The sequence below is a fragment of the Mastigoproctus giganteus genome, chromosome 10 (genome assembly GCF_048544385.1).
Source record: "Mastigoproctus giganteus isolate SK-2022 chromosome 10, ASM4854438v1, whole genome shotgun sequence".
NCBI classification, from domain to species: Eukaryota; Metazoa; Arthropoda; class Arachnida; order Uropygi; family Thelyphonidae; genus Mastigoproctus; species Mastigoproctus giganteus.
The window spans coordinates 15085525-15104734 of NC_143584.1; the positions used below are offsets into that span (position 1 = coordinate 15085525).

Here is a 19210-nt window from a genome sequence, read left to right on the forward strand (position 1 = left end):
GTGAGATGAAAACAAGCCGGTGGCAGCAGTGTCATGCTTTGAGTGATGTTCTGCTGGGATATCCTGGCTCCAGTTATCCATGTGCCAGGCACTCTGACATCTACCACCAACCTAAACATCATTGCTGACCAGGTACACCCAGGACTACCAGGTATTGCCCTAGCCTCCAAATTTCCCCAGACATCAATCCCATCGAATATCTGTGGTTTGTGTTGGAACAGCAACTGTGATCTGCAGCATCTCAACCATGGACCTTACAGGAGTTAAAGGATCTGCTGGTTACGTGTTGGTACCAGATACCACAAGACACATTTAGAAATCTTGTAGCATCTGTGCCTCACCGGGTATGAGCTGTTTTGGTTGCATGTGGAGGACCAACATTATATTGGGTAGGTGGTCATAATGTTTTGGCTCATCGGTGTATATGCAAGAAGCAGCAAATGTGTTAAGGTACACATATGCTGAGCAATTAAATCATTCCTACTTAAGTACTGCTAGTATAACTTAGCATAATAAATAAATTTTCAAGATACTGATACGGTTTTTCAATATATCATACAATCTATTTATTATTATTATTTTATTATTTTTTTTTTGCCATTCCCACTCCCAACCACTGCAGAATTAGTTGACAGCTGATGTATTAATCATGGCAGGATTAAACCCAGACAGAGCATGGGTTTAATTTAAGACATACAGAGGCACAAGCAGTGAACATATTTACCAAAGTGAGGAAAACACCATTAACCATAGTTCAGTTTTGTTACTTGTTCTTTGTGAACAAATAATAAGATCTGACTGTAACGGACATGTGAAGATTTCCACCAAAACTGAAAAATACTCGTGCCATAAAAACTTCAACAAAAGTGTTGAAGGTACACATATGCAAATATGTATATGGTAAATGGCAAATGGTAAAATGGTATATACAAATTTTATACACCTTGTGTGTATTTTTGACATGCATGTGCATAAATGCTAAAGCATAAATGCACATGTATGTCCTAGAGTAGCTAATACCAACTGATACCAAATTGTCTCAATGTGCATGGTCAGCTGACATGAATGTGTTAATTACCAAACTTGACTTGACTATTGGTTTGAACAAGTATGGCCAGCTTAAAATGCATGTTAACAATTTGACAAGTTAACAATCTGGTCAAATTTCTAAAGGAAATTTTTGAGGAGCTTAATTGTTATAAAACTATGATAAACAATAGTTTATTTTATATCCTAATGAGTGGAATCAATCAATCCTAATTGCAATAAAGCCTCACTGATTAACAAGAAACCTTAGGGGTTTTAAGAAAACTATATGCTTTTAAAAGACAATTTTCCTGTACAGAAGATAGCTGTGCTATATAACTATAATAGACACATTCAAGTATGATTGCTCATGGTTCCCTTATATTCATGCTTATTAATACATGTAATAAAAATATTTGACTGTTTATACATCCAAGTCTTCATTCATGGGTATAAGAATTTGCAAAAGCCATGAGTATCAGGATTCACAAACTCCCTACAAATAAACACGCTCTACTTATAACTGCTCTCTGCCCCCAAGCTATTTGTTTTCTCAAATATAAGCCATTCTTCAATCATACTCTTAATACTGTTATGAATTAATATGGCACCCTAGCTGCTGATGGTGATAAGTTTGTGCATGGCATATACTCATATGTAGCATAGTAGGTGGAATTATTATGATTTTGATATGTGCAAAAGCAGCATAGGCACAATTTCCATTGCCAGCCGAAGATGAAAAATACTTCTCATTTTTCATCTTCAGTTAGGGGACTGAAGATGAAAGGGGAGTCAGGGTTATACAGTTTTTTATCCTCTTGCAAAACAGACAAACTGACTGTGGAATAAATGGAATTCAGAGACACAATATACTGATGCCTCATGGCTTTAACTACCTCAGTGCATAGATGTGCATTCAAAACAATCCACTCACAATCACAAATGTATATAAATGACTCTCATAGATATATTTTTTTCAACCTGTATATACCAATATTATATACCTTGTGTGTGTGTAAGTTGGTTATCAGCCTCCCAATAATCACTGAGTGTATACAAATATATATATATTAGGTGTAAACAATGGTATCATTTAGCCAGTTCACTTGTTCAGCAGAAGTGATTATTGAAAATGCAATAAATGCAAAAACAAAATTTATTTAAGGTGTAGAAATTAAGATAATCAAATTAACAGTAATTGTGAAAGTATTGAAATGAGTGATACAAAATAATAATGTAACAATTATTTTTGTAGCTTCAATTAGAGCAATTACCTTTCTTTTATAAATTTCCTTTGATTATACTGTCCAGAATTTACATTTATCAGAACAGTATAGAATCTTATTAGCTGCCAAGTAAGATGCAATATTTGACATACCTGAGATAAGCATTGTTTCATATATTTAAAATCTGATGTTTTTATGCAGTTTTAATTCTAATCTACCAAAGTAAAGTCTAACCTGTTTCCTCTGCAGATAGACCAAACTGGTAGTTAACAATTTGGCATGACACAAAGTAATTATTAAATTATATGCACAAGATTGATAAACACATGTTTCTGTGTGGCACATATAGTGCAACAAAAGAACTACAAACCTTAAATGTGTATATCAGCAATTAGCAGTCAACCAATGATGTGCAAATCCTTCAGGATATGCAGAATTTGAAACCAGACATTTCTTTCTCAGAAAACCATATTTAATCTCACTTATATTTTCAAATAATAAGTAAAAATAAATAAATATTTTTATATAGGGTATTCTAGTTTAAAATAATCAAAGCAACAACAAAGTTCTATTTTAATTAGCGTTTCACTTGTAACCAATCTGTTTCTTATTTCTCTTATTAAAATTTAACAAAAAAGAGCAAATTAACAAAAATTCTCTTTTTTGGTTTTTATTTATATTAAATATATTTCAAATTCATTCCACAATATATATGGACTAACTGAACAGTCCATTTACACATTTGATCTCCTAAATGCAAATTAATTTTTTATAACAGAATCCTAATTTATCAGTCTCTTCTACTATGACTAATTTCACCTATTTTAATTATTCCATGTCAAAGACTAATTAATATAGAATCTTTCTCCCTTGGCTCATAATCCCTTTATCCAACTCTATAAAATTCATGTTCTGCATTTATCATTTTTTAACTCAGTATATTTTGAGATTCCTTTTGAAAATTTACTGGTAACGTCTGGTGTGGATGATAAAGCATTTGCTATCATTAATGATTTCACACAGATTGCTCATTTACCCATTAGAAAGATAATTCTAACCTATTGCCTAATGATCCTGATCTTTTTTGCCCTGACAATCCTTTAACATACACAGTTGATAATAAAGGTTGGCAGTTGCAGAGAGCAGACATGAGCAGTTACCTCTCTAGGATTATATTCAAGAATCAAGAAGAATAGTTCCAGATATTAGTAGACAAATTTTTGTAATTTCACAAATTTAATTTTGGTAATTTTGTGAAGTGATTTTTTGTAATATTTTATAAATTTAATTCTTACCATTTCTAAAATTAATTCCACTAAGTTACATTCTTTTCAATATCTCGTAAGCTTAAATTTCTAAGCTTAGCAGTACATAAAGTTTTGACAAATAATTACTGTAATATTTTGTTAGTTTAATTCTTACCTTAATAATGGTTGTTACAAGATCCAGCTAAGGTAAAGAAAACCAACATGAGAACCACAGGAAATTTCAGTAAACTTATACCGGACAAACTCGTTTCCCACTGCTGCAGTTTCTCCCTACATTCTCAGTAAACAGATGGGGCGTGTTATTGGTAGTGGCAGTAGAAGTTGATAAAGATGTATTGATTAGTTTTTTCTCATTATTAAAAGCAGATTATTGGAGTTCATGAGTGGGCTGAAATTTACTTACGGGTAAACCCTCCAAACTGCCTGTCTTGGGGCATTTATCCCCCCTTCCCACTGTTTTAACCTGATAGAAAAATGACTTCTACTGCCACTACTGATAACAAACACCTTTTGTAGAAGTCGTTTTCCTATTTTAAAACTGAGACTGAGGCAGTCTGGGGGGGGGGGGGTTGTACCCTTAAGTAAATTCAGCCACAAAGGCATTACACACTCATGAACTCCAATAATCTTTTAATAATGAGAAAAAAACTAATCAATACATCTTTATCGACTTCTACTGCCACTACCAATAACATGCACCATCTATTTACTGAGAATGCAGGGAGAAATTGTGGTAGCGGGAAACAAGTTTGCCCAGTATACAAGTTTACCAAAGTTTGCCCAGTATATAAGTTTCCAAAGTTCCCCATGGTTCTTGTGTTGGCTTTCTTTACCTTCACCCAAGATCGTTTTTTAATACTTAGCAAAAAAACATCATGACTCAGATGGAATGGACATAGATATTCCTGTGAGTCAAGAGTTCATTGCTTGTATAGTCTGTGGCATCTATTCAAAAATCAATCTAGTTGATAGTAATAACTCAAACAAAAATCTTTTTTTTTCGTTCATAATGTAAGGAGTATACGGATTTTATATTAAAACTTGCTACAGTACTAGATGAATCAGAGTAACTGAAGAAACAGGTACTTTCCATTGAGAAAATAAAACTGGGAACTCATCGGACCCTCATATCTAGTGACCTGATGGGTGATGCACCCCTGATTTGGGCTCCGGAACAGAACAGTCAAGCGCATACTGCTCTGGTTCAAGAATATTTAAGTTTATTGGGAGATTCCATTGTCAGGGAGACAAGTAAACTTTTTTGTAATTGGGTGAACTAGAACCAGAGTGTCTGCCAGGAGCAACAATTGATGATATCAACAAACAGATTGCCAGATTTGAAGGGACAGGGGATAAAGAGGGCATTATTATTCATAAGAAGACTAATGATGTTTAATGCACATAATCTGAAGATTTGTTGAATAAATATAGGAGCATGCATAAAAAAATTCCGCATTAGGTCAGAACATATATACAGTCCATTCTGGTTATTTGGGACACATTGGGACTAGTGCATTTTGGCCCGATTAAGCGGCTGCCCCAATTGTACCATCCCCTTTTTTTTACAATTGGTTCACTGTACAATCAAATCACATTACGATGGACTCGCCATAGTAAAGTACCATTCACTACACGATGTGCAGTAAGCGCCGGTCATTGTGATCATGTTTATGAATTGAATTTTAATTCTATTAAACAGCAATTCTAATTAGCAAAAATAGGAGGAATATTATCCACATGCTATAAAAGCAAAGATATATTAAGCACAAATTTATCCTTTATTACCTTACCAATTAAAAAATTAAATGATACATGAAAATTGGAAGAATTAATACGTACTGTAATATGTACATACGAACTAGTTGACATTGTTCACTGACATTTGTGGGTGGGGTTAAAATTTAAAACAGTAAAAAGATAAGCAATCAATAACAAACACGGCACACACAAATTGCAAGTGAGAACCGAGTAACGAGTTACAAAGCTTTAAAAATAGGAATGAAGAGAAGATCTGAAAATTAATTTTTTATATGATTGAAGATTTCATGGAAGTGTAAACACATTTCACCATAATAACTCACAGAATTCCAGCTGTCGGTATTATCGCAAATTCAGTAAGATCGAGTTTACTGTCCATTTATGATAGATTTCACTAACAGAAAAGCCCAATAAACAGGAGACTGCTAATTGTTTTTATTGTTTTATGGTTGTGACCTCCAGGATTTCGACCAAAGCACGTGGTACTGTCGGAGACAATCGTAGGGTGCTGCGGTCTCCTGCCTCGATTAAACGGCATGCTGTCCCAATTAAGCGAAGTAAACCCTGGCTATTTTCTCGATTGCTTTTTGTTTTTTAAGATTTGCCCCAAATAAACGGCTGCCCCGATTAACCGGTGGCCCAAATAACTGGAATCCACTGTATATATATCTGCAATTCTGTCCATGCATGACAGGAGGGATTAGAGTCCAAAGTCTTGTAGATTAACTCAAGACTTCGGGGGGGGGGGGGGGGGGGGGTGTTAACAACATGGCACATAATTGTAAGTACAAGAAATCTATTTTGTAGAGACAAAATATATTTGAAGAAAGGTGGTGTGCATGGGTTTTGCCAATATCCTTGAGAATATCTTAAGGATTCGGGCAATTACAAGGGTAATACAGATGTGTTTATCAAATGATATGGCTCAAAGAAATGCTTACACGCACGCACATCATATCAGGCATAAACAAACTCCAAAACTGAGCAATAAAAAAAAAAAAAAAACCCACACAGATAGAGTAATCAATTTAACTAAAGAGAAAAACACATACCTAAACCCATCTGCACATCCAATTCCCATATTTTTTAGCCTAGAGACTGCATCTTCTCTATCACGTGAAGCAAGAAGAGTTCTACAGTAAAAGTGACGAGCTAAAAAAAAAAAAATGATATATATAGAAATAAAGCTCTAAACATTATTCCAACTGCTTCATTATATAATGTAGGCATCTTTATACATTTCAAAATTTAAAATAAGAAGAATGATAATAAAAAATTATTTGAGACAAAATCCATATTTTAATAGCTTATTATAGCAACAGCTCAACATTAACAAAAGTACTATGCTAGCTAATCCCTACTCAATATTTCTGCTTATTATAGGAATAGATATACAAACATTTCAATTTCTGTCTTCACTAAGAATTTCAAAGATCTCAAACCAATCCTCCTCTAACATGCCTAGTTACCAAGTTCTGTAGCTCACATATTCAATGTCTTTCATATATCAGCACCCTTTTGCTGATATCAACACAGAAATGCTGCCTGTTTTTGGGCATTGCCTTTTTTTTTTTTTTTTTAGGTGTGGTCTCCATAATTTGGTACGGAATTTCACATGCAACCTTAAAATTGACTTATACAGTTGGTATAAGTTAATAGTTGACTATTTCTACAAGCAAATGTTTGATAAATCCTCATTAGAATATTTTGGGGGCTCCTCCTTGCCAAATATCTACACTGCTCAGAGAACTCCATGTCTACCTGTACTATAACTCCCACATCCCTTTTTCCTCTACTGTTTTAAATTCAACTCTGCCAAGTGTAGAAGTATAAGACCTTGCCCTTCACTGCATTCAAACATAGCTGCCTCTTTTCTGATCATCGTTGAAGACTGTCCAAATTGTCTGAAAGAGTGTTGCTTGGTACTGATCATTAACCACTCTTTGATTTTGTTATCACACTCTGTATCCCTTTGCCAATATGGCACCTCCATAGCCAGGTGGGAAGGAACAGCAGTGCATAGCACACGCTTCTTGATTAGACTGGGGTTGGAGCCTGTCACCACCAAATACGGAGGATGCGGGAAGGTCAGGGAATGGCTACCGCATATTCCCGGAGCAATATGGCTTTAGTTGCTAATGCTCCTAAAAACAATTTTTTGCCAATATCACTTAATAAAGAAAGAAAAACAATGGTCCCACTATTAATGCCTGAGGGACCCCACTTGTAACATGCAATTTGAAGCAGCTGCAGCCACCCTGCAATCTATCTAAGGATCTTATCCATGATGCCAACATGTTCAAGTCCATACAGTAACCTCTCATGCATTTCTGAGTTGAACGCTTTGCTATAAATCCATATAAACAAATTTTAAATTATTCCTTACATCCAGCTCATGAGTGACTCTCAAAATAGCTAACCAAGCTAGTTAAACAAGATTTTCCCATTACAAAACTATGGGGTGTTTCCGTCAGAACAGCATTTCTCTCCATATGAATTTGTATTTCATTCTTGATTATTGCCTCCATGATTTTCACTGTTATTATCCAATATTGCCGTCTTTATGTATTAACAATAATCTTGGACTTATCCAATCCAAAGGAATCTCTCTTAAACCACAGCCTCAACTGAAGAGGACTTCAATTCTGTTCATAATTAATATAATTAGTTCAATGCATTCTTGCCACCAACCTCAAAAATTACTTGGTATATGCCATCACTCCATTCATGGGCTTTACTTGCCTTGAGGCTGACAAGGTTTTCTAATACTCAATCTTCATTAATTGCAATATCAATAATGTCATTACAGCTCAGCTTGATTTGCACAGTGTTCCTTGCTGTGAAGAATCTTTCTTCTGTAAAGATAGATTTGAAATACCTGGCCAATACAATATCAACTGGGTTATCTAAGACCTCCACATCCATTACACAAAAGCCCAATCTGATTTTTTTTTTAAATTCTTCATATTCATTTGTCCCTATTCTTTGTTGTGGAATTTTGGGTGCATCAGGAACTTAGACCATATTATACCATTGTGCCTTATGCCTGTACATAGTGAGTGTTCGTGGGCTGATTTGAATGTTGTGCTATCTGAAAAACCCAAAATAACTCATGGGGAACCCTATGCTTTCTAACTGAGATCAGCTAACTACGGCCTTGATTGAAGCGGACTTCCTCTAGCCATAGATAGGAACCGAGCCGAATATACTGTAAGAGAGGACTCCTCCATTCTTTGCTTTCTTAGCCAGTGATTTCAAATAATCAGCCTTTTCCAGTTCAACTTGTAGCTTAGGGTTACAAGTTTACCTGGATAGCTGAATTTCTTTTGCAGTAATTGACCTTTATAATTGTATTTGTTTTGGGGTAATTTCTTTCTTTTAATATATTAGCCTCGAAGATATAACAATGTGACTATCATAATACAGTCGATTCCAGTTATTTGGGATACATCGGGACTAGTGCATTTTGGCCCGATTAAGTGGCTGCCCCAATTATCCGAAGTTTCACGTAAATAGTTAAAAATACAATGGACCCCCGGCTTTACAATTGGTTCACTGTACAATCAAATCACGTTACAATGGACTCACCATAGTAAAGTACCGTTCACTATACGATGCGTAGTAAGCACTGGTCATTGTGATCACGTTTGTGAATTGAATTTTAATTCTATTAAACAGCGATTCTAATTAGCGAAAATAGGAGGAATATTATCCACAAGCTATAAAAGTAAAGATATATTAAGCACAAATTTACTCTTTATTACTTTACCAATTAAAAAATTAAATGATGTGTGAAAATCAGAAGAATATACGTGATAATCGGAATAATTAATATGTACTGCAATATGTACATACTAACTAGTTGACATTTCTGTTCACTGACATTTGTGGGTGGGGGTTAAAATTTAAAACAGTAAAAAGATAAGTAATCAATAACAAAGAATATGGCACACACAAATTGCAAGTAAATGATATGTGCAAGTGAGAACGGAGTAACATGTTACGAAGCTTTAAAAATAGGAATGAAGAGAAGATTCTGAAAATTAATTTTTTTTATATGATTGAAGGTGTCATGGAAGTGTAAACACATTTCACCATAACAACCCACAGAATTCCAGCTGTCGGTATTATCGCAAATTCAATAAGATCGAGTTTACTATCCGTTTATAACAGATTGCACTAACAGAAAAGCCCAATAAACAGGTGACTGCTAATTGTTTTTATTGTTTTATGGTTGTGACCTCCAGAAATCCGATCGAACCACGTGGTAAGGTCTGAGACAATCGTAGGGTAATCTCTAGTGCTGCGGTCTCCTGCCCCAATTAAATGGCATGTTGTCCCAATTAAGTGAAGTAAACCCTGTTTATTTTCTTGATTGGGTTCTGTTTTTTAAGATTTGTCCCAAATAAATGGCTGCCCCGATTAACTGATGGCCAAAATAACTGAATCCACTGTATTAATACAATAAAGGAAAGTTCATTATAATAAAACAAAAATAAAATAAACTTTACTTGGTTACAAAGTTTATTGAAAGTGATAAGGCAAAACAGAGAAAGGTCACCCTTCATTATATGGATTACAAAGTATTAAACAGCAAATAATATCCCAAGAGACATGGATACGCTCTCTCTTTTGTAGGTATATGTACAATTATACATAATAAACGATATAACACTTATTTTAACAGATTTTTGCACAGCTTTTTCTCACATGTGAGAAGTTTATCGAATTTCTCCATGGCATAACTATTATCTTTCTCATACTGCCTAAATTAACACATCGACTGTACATTCATGAATGTCTGCGAAAATGAAACCAAAAGATTATTAATATTTTAAATGAGAATTATGAAAATTCTACACAGTGATTTGATATGATTAAAAATTTCTCGTTTAATTAATATCAACGTGTTCTGATCTTATACAGATGCTTCAAACCTGTTTAAATCAAAATGGAAATACTTTGGTTGCTTGAATTTTAAATTAAGGCTCTGAGGCAGATTAGGACATGAGGTGGCTATATATAATGTCTATAAACTGGATATATTCTATGGTTGGTCTGCCTATTCTTTGGGTAAAAAATGAAAGCTTCAGGGAGAATATCCATTTGAACTTCACCTGAGATTAAGTCAGCCATGGTAAAAAAAAAAAAAAAAAAAAAAAAATCAATTCTTCTTGTAACAACAGGATTCAAACCCAGGCCTTCTCTACATGATATGGTAGAATGGTGATTACAATGACAGTGCGCTCCAGGATGTAAAAGATTCCTTTATGGAAATCAATATAATTTCACTAATGAAAAATACTAATATAAATTCATGTTTACAAAAAATTTTCTCCTTTCAGGTCCAATTATACTCTTAAGTAGACTGTCTTAATAAAAGAAAACCTGCAGACCATTGCGCAGAAGTATGATAATCCTTCAACTACTACCTTTCTGATTAAGCAGACATTTATGAATATTCTTCACTTAGTTCAGCTTGGTTCAAAAGGATACGTTTGGTGTGGTTCAAGGGTATATACTCACTGATATGCAATGTTGCACCACCATCTTTCTTGGTGGAGTACCAAAAAAAACTGTTATATTTTGATGTACCATCTTTATTTTTATGCCATCTTTTCATAGAAATGAAATAAAAGGGAATTTTAATTCCAATGTCCAACAGTGATTTACAGAATGACATTATGTAATTGCTACCTTTAGTCGAATCTAATTTTATATTGAGAAATTAGATTATTAAATTAGTAGACAGTATATTTTGCACAGTGTTATGCAAGATTAAAAAAAATATTGGGGAGCTTTTAATAAAACTACTTACGAATTTTTCCAGGATGTGTAAATGTAGGCCGAAGAATATTTATACTGAATAATACTCCATGAGTGTTATAGCCCATACAGAAACCTGGTATCTCTCCTGGATAGCAATAAGACACAAATCTCTCTTCCTCAGCAGGATTTGCAGTTGTTATGTGCGCATGAACCAAAAAACAGTTATTGAGAACTTCAAGGTCAGCATCTTCATTGTGTCCCAAAAATACCTAAATGAACATATGCAAAACAGACATAAATATACATATACAGAAGGGCCCAAATATAAAATTATAATAATTTCATTAAGAATCAATGGTAATGAAAATATTTACTCTCTGAATCACATATCACTTCACTATGTCAGTTTTAATGTAGTTTCTATCCACACACACACACACACACACACACACACACACAGACAGACAGACAGACAGACAGACAGACAGACAGAGAGAGAGAGAGAGAGAGAGAGAGAGAGAGAGAGAGAGAGAGAGAGAGAGAGAGAGAGAGAGAGAGAGAGAGCATCCCTGTTATCTGAGGATAATTGGTTCCAGAAAATTCCACTTAGAACAAAATTTTCATTGTGTGCATTATGTACTTGTACATAATAAAATAAAGGGTGCCTCCGTAGCCAGGTGGGAAGGAGCAGCAGTGCATAGCACACGCTTCTTGATTAGACCGAGGTTCAAGCCCGTCACCACCAAATACGGAAGATGCGGAAAGGTCTGGGAATGACCACCGCATATCCCGGAGCAATATGGCCTTAGTTGCTAATGCTCCTAAAAACCAAATAAAAACAAAAAAAACATAATAAAAAATGGATTGAAGGAACTGAAAAATGAGACAATCATTTTATTAGACATTTTTTATGTTATATTATGTTGAACAATGTAAGGTAAAGTTTATTGAAGTTATGCTATTTTCAATTTTATGAATAAAAAATGAATCCAGAGTTTTATACGGTTTTTTTTGCTGTATTTTTTCAGATGAAATTGTGTCATAGCATTTAGTTATGTCTAACTTTGCACTTAACTTTTGCTACACAATCACGGAAAGGGTCATTCTCACAAAAATATTCAAGTTCTTGCTCAATTTTCTCAAGGGCTTCCTTTGTTTAATTTTCAAATCCTTGTAACTGTGGAGACTCAGGGACCCTCAGTATATATACACAAAAGGATTTATTGCCTTGAAAACAATAAAAAAAAAAAAAAGTAGAATTTTTTAGTTTTGAAAAATGTAAATAAGAACAGTATACAGAAAGTTTAAATAAGTATAATTTTAGTATAATTTGTTTTAAATATGTCACATACTGTCTAATATTCAAAGTATTTGCTCATATAGTCGCCTGGTGAGATTGGCAAAAGGGCATCCATATGAGGAAAGACTTCAAATATGTGGGTTGCAGAACTTGGAAACTAGGTACCTTAGAGACTTGACTGAGGTGTTTAAGGCTCTGATAGGCATAAGTAAAATGAATGAGGATGAAATTTTCACGGTTATAAATGATTCTAGAACTAGGTGCCATAATTTCAAGTTACAGGGGGGGGAGATGTTTAGACTGGATTGCAGGAAGTTTTATTTTAGCCAGCAAGTTATAAATTACTGGATTAAGTTATCCTACATGGGTGGTAGAGGCTGACAGTTTGGGGAAATTTAAAAGTCAGCTGGATTACCTATGGGAGGAGGGAAACACATAGGTTATCTATTTCCTTTTCTCTTATTAACTTTTTAAAATTTTCTTCTTATTATTATATTTTTTTAATTTATTTATTATTATTATTTTTTTTTTTGGCTGGTGCAGCATAAGCCATAAGCTTCCTTGCACCAAGTGGCCATTGCTAATACTAATAAGTTGGTTGGTCACTTGTAAGTCCTCAATGCATTGATCCCTTTAATCACAATACATCAGTTCATAGGGGTATACTATACTAGATATAATCTTTATTATGTATTAAGTCTGTGTAAAAAGACCAATCTACATGCTGTGTGGACTGAAAAACTGGAATAAACAAAAGGAATAACTCCTACATCCAACTCTGACTGAAGAGGTTTTTAGAACTCCTTTAGTCTCTGAGATTCAAACCAAGATGTCTCCAAATGAGTGAAAAGTGTGTCTAATAAGCTTATCAGCAATATAGTAAAGTAAACTGAAAATTTACTTTACTGTATGACTGTATTATCTATTATGAATCTCATAATTTTATGAAAATTATAAAGTTCATATAACAAATGTTTTTATGTAGTGAATATTCTTGTTGTATTTATGAATAGCACAGCATTACTGTGGTATTACTATAATATAGAGATATACTACTGTAGTTTTAATTTTTACTTTTAACATTTTTGAATTATAATCAACCATTAACTACTAAAATGTTTAAAAACTCAGATTTTATATTTTAAACACTTCCATCTCAGCATATAATTTCAAAATAATTAATTTATCATGTTCTAAAATACCACCACATTACTTATTATAAATAATAAGCAATATGATGGTATTTTAGAACATGTACTTAATAAATTAAATACATACATGATCTGCTAAATTTATCATCACCGAACTACATCCAGGTCCCTCTCTTGTAATTAATCCCTCAGAAATCCGTATACCTGACAATACTCCAATAGAATGGAGAAGGAAGATCTGCAATATGTATGAAACAGATGCTAATATTAAAACATACCAAACCATTATAAAAAATAAAATAATTCTTACTTTTAACACTGCAACTTTTACACTACAGAAAAATCTCATTTAACTGGAAATTGAAGGGCCCAAAATTTTATAAGTTGGGTGGGAAAGAACATGACTAAAGAACAACAAATATTGAGTATTGGGTAACTTTACACAACCATGCACCTTGTAATGATTTAGTAACTTGAATTTTTTTAATACATACACATATAATATATATATATATTATACATGTATGTATTAAATATGTGTATGTGTATGTAATTACATATATATATATATATATATATATTATGTGAGGTAATAGTTAGGCAAAAGTAATAAAAATAAATATGGCTATGTAGCTATCATTAGAGGCAGCAAATGCACATCCTCCACATGCCTAATTATATCTGATAATTAAAATAAATATGATATTTAAAATAAAAACATTTTAAAACACTATTTTAAATATCATATTTATTTTAATTATCAGATATATATATATATATATATATATGTATATATAATTGTATTAATATTAAATTAAATTGAGTAAGTATAAATGGATGTGAAAGTTACACAAGGTGCCAGTATCTATAAGGGTAAGGAAAGTAGAAAAAGAAGAGTAGTAGTTGTGGGATTAACTTCAAAACTTGGTTGTCATGATTGCGATACCAGGGTACCTGCCCACCCACCAATGAAAGGGCAACAAGCCTTGAAACGGTGCTGTCTGGGTGGTGATGCCCACCAGGAATAAGTAACAATAGTCTTCTCTATTAGTGAAGCATTACTTATTTGAGGTAGTGCAATACATGGTAACTCATTGTGAAGGATGATCACAATATGAGATACAATTTAATAGATAAAAAAAAGCATAAGTATTTGAATTTGCTGCTGTCCTGATAATTTTTCAAGTTATGCACAAGGGCAAATACTTTAATGAATGAGAGCCACCAATTTACTAGGAACACCAAATAATTATCTAGGACTATTAAAGGCTGATTATTGAGAAAACTGGAGATTTTTGCCACTTTTTGGTTAACAGTTTCAGTAAGTGGTGCTATCATGGGTGGAAAGACACATATGGGAAGGAGGACTCCAAGTGAAAGTGAACAGACAGCAGTATTTATTTAAAACTAAAATATATATGGAGACAGAGAAAAAGTATGGTAAGAATGCCTCCTAGCCCTTGAGTAATCTAATAGATAGAAAAAATAAATAGCAAGAATAAGAAAGCTTATAAAAAAAAAAAAAAAAAAAAACCCTCACCATTCAAGAACGCTAGAATTGCAATATCCAACTTTTCCTGCTAGTAAGAGCTTTGGTGTGATGGGTTATTCATTAAATTAAAAAATATCAAAACCATATCCAATTAGCATACAAATCAGAACTGAACACTAAATGATTATGCAAATTACATTAACACCAATCAATCATTTAGCTATATAAATGCCACCTGCTTCCTAGACATCAGCTGGTTCTCTCATTCTACCTAAAACATAGTATCACATGGCTTCACTCAGCATTTTATACTGTAAGAGTAAAAGGTTTTGTTCGCTTGGAGTTCTGTTCCCATGCCTCAATTCCCAACAATGATGGCCAGTCAGCATCAAAATAGCTATCTGGGAAGTTACAGTAATCTATATAGTTAGTAAATAATCAAACTTCAACACCCTGGACAATTACACTGATGAACTGTATATTTACCTTTTCATGAAATGGAATGCTCCTTCAGTATCACTTGTTTGTATCATGTGATGTAAAAACAGGTGGGCAGATACAAAGGGATTCTGTATGCATGCAATTCAGTGAGCGAATGGGCAAGAACAGTGGTTTTCAACTGGGGTGCCACGTAATTTGGGTTTAAGTTACTTAAACTTTTTATTATTTTTTAATTTATATGTTTATTTCATTATAAAAAGATGTACAGTATCTTTTAATTTTGTGGTGATCTATAAGTGATGTTTACTTAGTACCTCTATATAAAGAATAAAATTATATACTGGATATATATATATAATTTGTATTATGAAATGTAATTTTTATAATTATTATTGTAATAAATATCATATAACATATATATTTTTAATATTATATATATATATATATATATATTATGTGAGGTAAAAGTTAGGTAAAAGTAATAAAAATAAATAAATATGGCTATGTAGCTATCATTAGAGGCAGCAAATGCACATCCTCCACATGATGCCTAATTATATCTGATAATTAAAATAAATATGATATTTAAATAAAATCATCAGCCAGTAGTACGGCAATAATGCAGAGCGAAATGAAACGCAAAATAATATAAAATAAACAAACAGGGAAGGGAAAGTAGAGATAATAGGACAAAAAGGTAGTCGATAATCCCCTGTATAATTTAGTCAATTAAGTCATTAAACCCAATTAATAAAAAACGATATAAATTTAAATAATGCCAATTGTAAATAATTTAGCGGTACCGCCCTTGAAGGTACCAGTTCCAAAAGACGTGAAATATCACCAAAAAAGGGTTAAAGAAACTACCAAAAAACTAAAATATCAAAATAATAGACTGACCATCATGCCCCATATCGACAGAGGACCACGAGGCCAATAATGGTCATGGAATGAAATGATATGACGATTGAAATGCAGCGATTCCATGACCATTATTGGCCTCGTGGTCCTCTGTCGATATGGGGCATGATGGTCAGTCTATTATTTTGATATTTTAGTTTTTTGGTAGTTTCTTTAACCCTTTTTTGGTGATATTTCACGTCTTTTGGAACTGGTACCTTCAAGGGCGGTACCGCTAAATTATTTACAATTGGCATTATTTAAATTTATATCGTTTTTTATTAATTGGGTTTAATGACTTAATTGACTAAATTATACAGGGGATTATCGACTACCTTTTTGTCCTATTATCTCTACTTTCCCTTCCCTGTTTGTTTATTTTATATTATTTTGCGTTTCATTTCGCTCTGCATTATTGCCGTACTACTGGCTGATGATTTTATTTAAATATCATATTTATTTTAATTATCAGATATATATATATATATATATATATATATATATATATATATATAAAACATAGAAATAAATGATAAAGGACATAGTAAGATGGGAAAGTTATTAACAACGTGCCATGCTAATGGAAGATATGAGAAGAAAATAATGTTAAGATCCTAATGAATTAAGTGGAAAAAGTGGCTGAATTGATAAGCCAAATCATATTTACAAAAGCTAGAAAAAAGTGGTAATTAATGCATATTAAAAAGTAGTAATAAATAGAAATGAAAATAATGAAAATAAAAATTGGTACATAGATCAGGTATTTCATCAGGGGACTACACCCGATCATGTACCAAAATACTGCGTTTCTATACAAACCCATGCCGATGGAGGTAGCAATAAATTTAAAAAAAAAAAAAAAAAAAAATTTTTTTGAAACCTTCATAGACATGAGTGAGGTAGCCCCAACGCAGTGTGTATATTTTAAGTAAACCGTTAAATTAAAAGGTGTAACAGGCAGCAGCATAGAAAAGGGAAGTAATACAAAGTATGGGTGGGAAAAAAGATAGTAGTAAAAAAAGGAGGCGAAAATAGCGAGAATAAGAAAAGAAGGAATGTCCGAATCACCCTCGTATTGCACTAATAGTTCAACGGACGGAAAAAGCAGAATAGAAAGTATAAAGACGTAAAGAGAAGGAAAAGATTTTAAAGATACTAGGCAAGCTGGGTTCGTAAGTACCCAACCTCTTAGAGAGGGCCTTGGCTGTGAAGGTGTTAGTAGAAGAGGAAAATTAATACTGCTAGCCTGTGAAATATTTTGTTAATGCCAGATGTAAAAAAAAAAAAAAAAAAAAAAACTAGTATAAAATTACATACCTTTAAAATTATGTAGCATCAATTAGTAGAATTATGTAGCATCAATTAGTAAAATTATGTAGCATCAATTAGTAAAATTATGTAGGATCAATTAGTAAAATGCATAATAAACATGATTAATAAATAGAATACAAACAAGGAGAGGTTGCTTAGTAGAAAAATAATGGACGCCCTCTATAGTTAAAAGTGAGGAAAAGGTCCGAATAATAATTAAAAATAATTAAGCAAAAATAATTAAAATAAAATAATAATGGAAAAAATTAAATAAATAAAACTTAAAAGGTAACTTAGAAAGTGAAAAGACATGAGCATCGTTCAGAATAGAAGTCATATGATGTGATCACTTTCAAAGTGGTGGGAATACCACCATTTAAATTTACAACTATACATCTGTACAAATTATCATGTTAACCCTAATCAAAATGAGATATAGTGAAACCGAATTTATGTTTAATGAAGCTAGAAAGATTTTTAATAATACGATTTATAAAATTAATAGGAATATCATTTAAACATAATTTGGTATATAGGCCGTTTAAAGCTTTGATAAAAAGTGTTTGATTGCTGCTAAGATACGCAAGACGTAAAATTTGTGTATGGATGATATTTTTATGAACTGTAATGGAAATATTAGAGTTCCAATTTGTTAAATAAATAATGTTGAAATTAAATTGACTTCTTTTATCAAATACTTCCAAGGTATTACGAAGAGGTGAATTATTTAAAGTAATGCTTAAATCGAGAAAGTTTGCGTGTTGGTTACCATTGTTTTCTTTGTTTAAGGTAAGTTCAGTAGGATATATCAATTTAGCAATATTTTCAAAATGATAATTTAAAATCAAGATATCATCAACATATCTAAATGCGAAGAAATTAAGGTTTGGATTATTATTAGTATAAAGATCTTCGTAGTAATGTAGAAATAAGTTAGAAACTATACTGGAAATTTGTGAGCCCATGGGAACTCCTATTGATTGTCTATAGGTATTACTGCCATCGTAAATATAGTTATTAAGAATACATAAGTTGATATAATTATTCCAGACAATCTCATCCACGGGTAGAACGTGCTTGTATTTAAGATATAATTGATTGAGTACAGAGATAATTAAATGATGTGGTAAGGAAGTAAATAAATTAGTAAAGTCATAGGTTTCGATACTAAAGATTTTGGCATTAGAATTGAAGATTTTAATGATGTTGTGGTTATTATTAATGATCCAGGTTGATGGAATATTAATGAAGATGGTAGTTAGTAGTTTAAAGAATTGTTTACCTGGAAGATAACAACCGCTTTTTTTGGCACTAGTGATGAATCTAAAGCCAACAGGATCTTTGTGGAACTTGGCAATCATATATAGGAATGGTAATGTAGAATTGCGCATTTTGGTACGTAGTTTTTTATGCAAAGCTATAAGTTTTTTGATGGTCGTATTAATGCCAAGATTACAGCGTAAAAATGTTGTACTGCTGTCGACTTCCTTTTTAAGAGTAGTATAGTAGAACTGCTTACAAAAGATTGTGAATTTGTTAGAAGCTTTATCTACAGGGGTGATGATAAA

General features: G+C 32.7%; 1 protein-coding gene across 3 annotated transcripts in view; it reads right to left on the reverse strand.

The window, feature by feature from the left end:
- Positions 1-19210, reverse strand: part of LOC150078782 (beta-alanyl-dopamine/carcinine hydrolase-like) — a 96972-nt gene that overhangs the window by 23088 nt on the left and 54674 nt on the right. For all 3 annotated transcript variants that reach the window (XM_090383454.1, XM_090383455.1, XM_090383453.1), the window contains 3 exons: positions 13626-13736; positions 11097-11316; positions 6331-6430 (listed from right to left, as the gene is read on the reverse strand). In XM_090383454.1, the coding sequence (XP_090239580.1) occupies positions 6331-6430; positions 11097-11316; positions 13626-13736 (431 nt within the window). The remainder of the gene's footprint in view (positions 1-6330; positions 6431-11096; positions 11317-13625; positions 13737-19210) is intronic.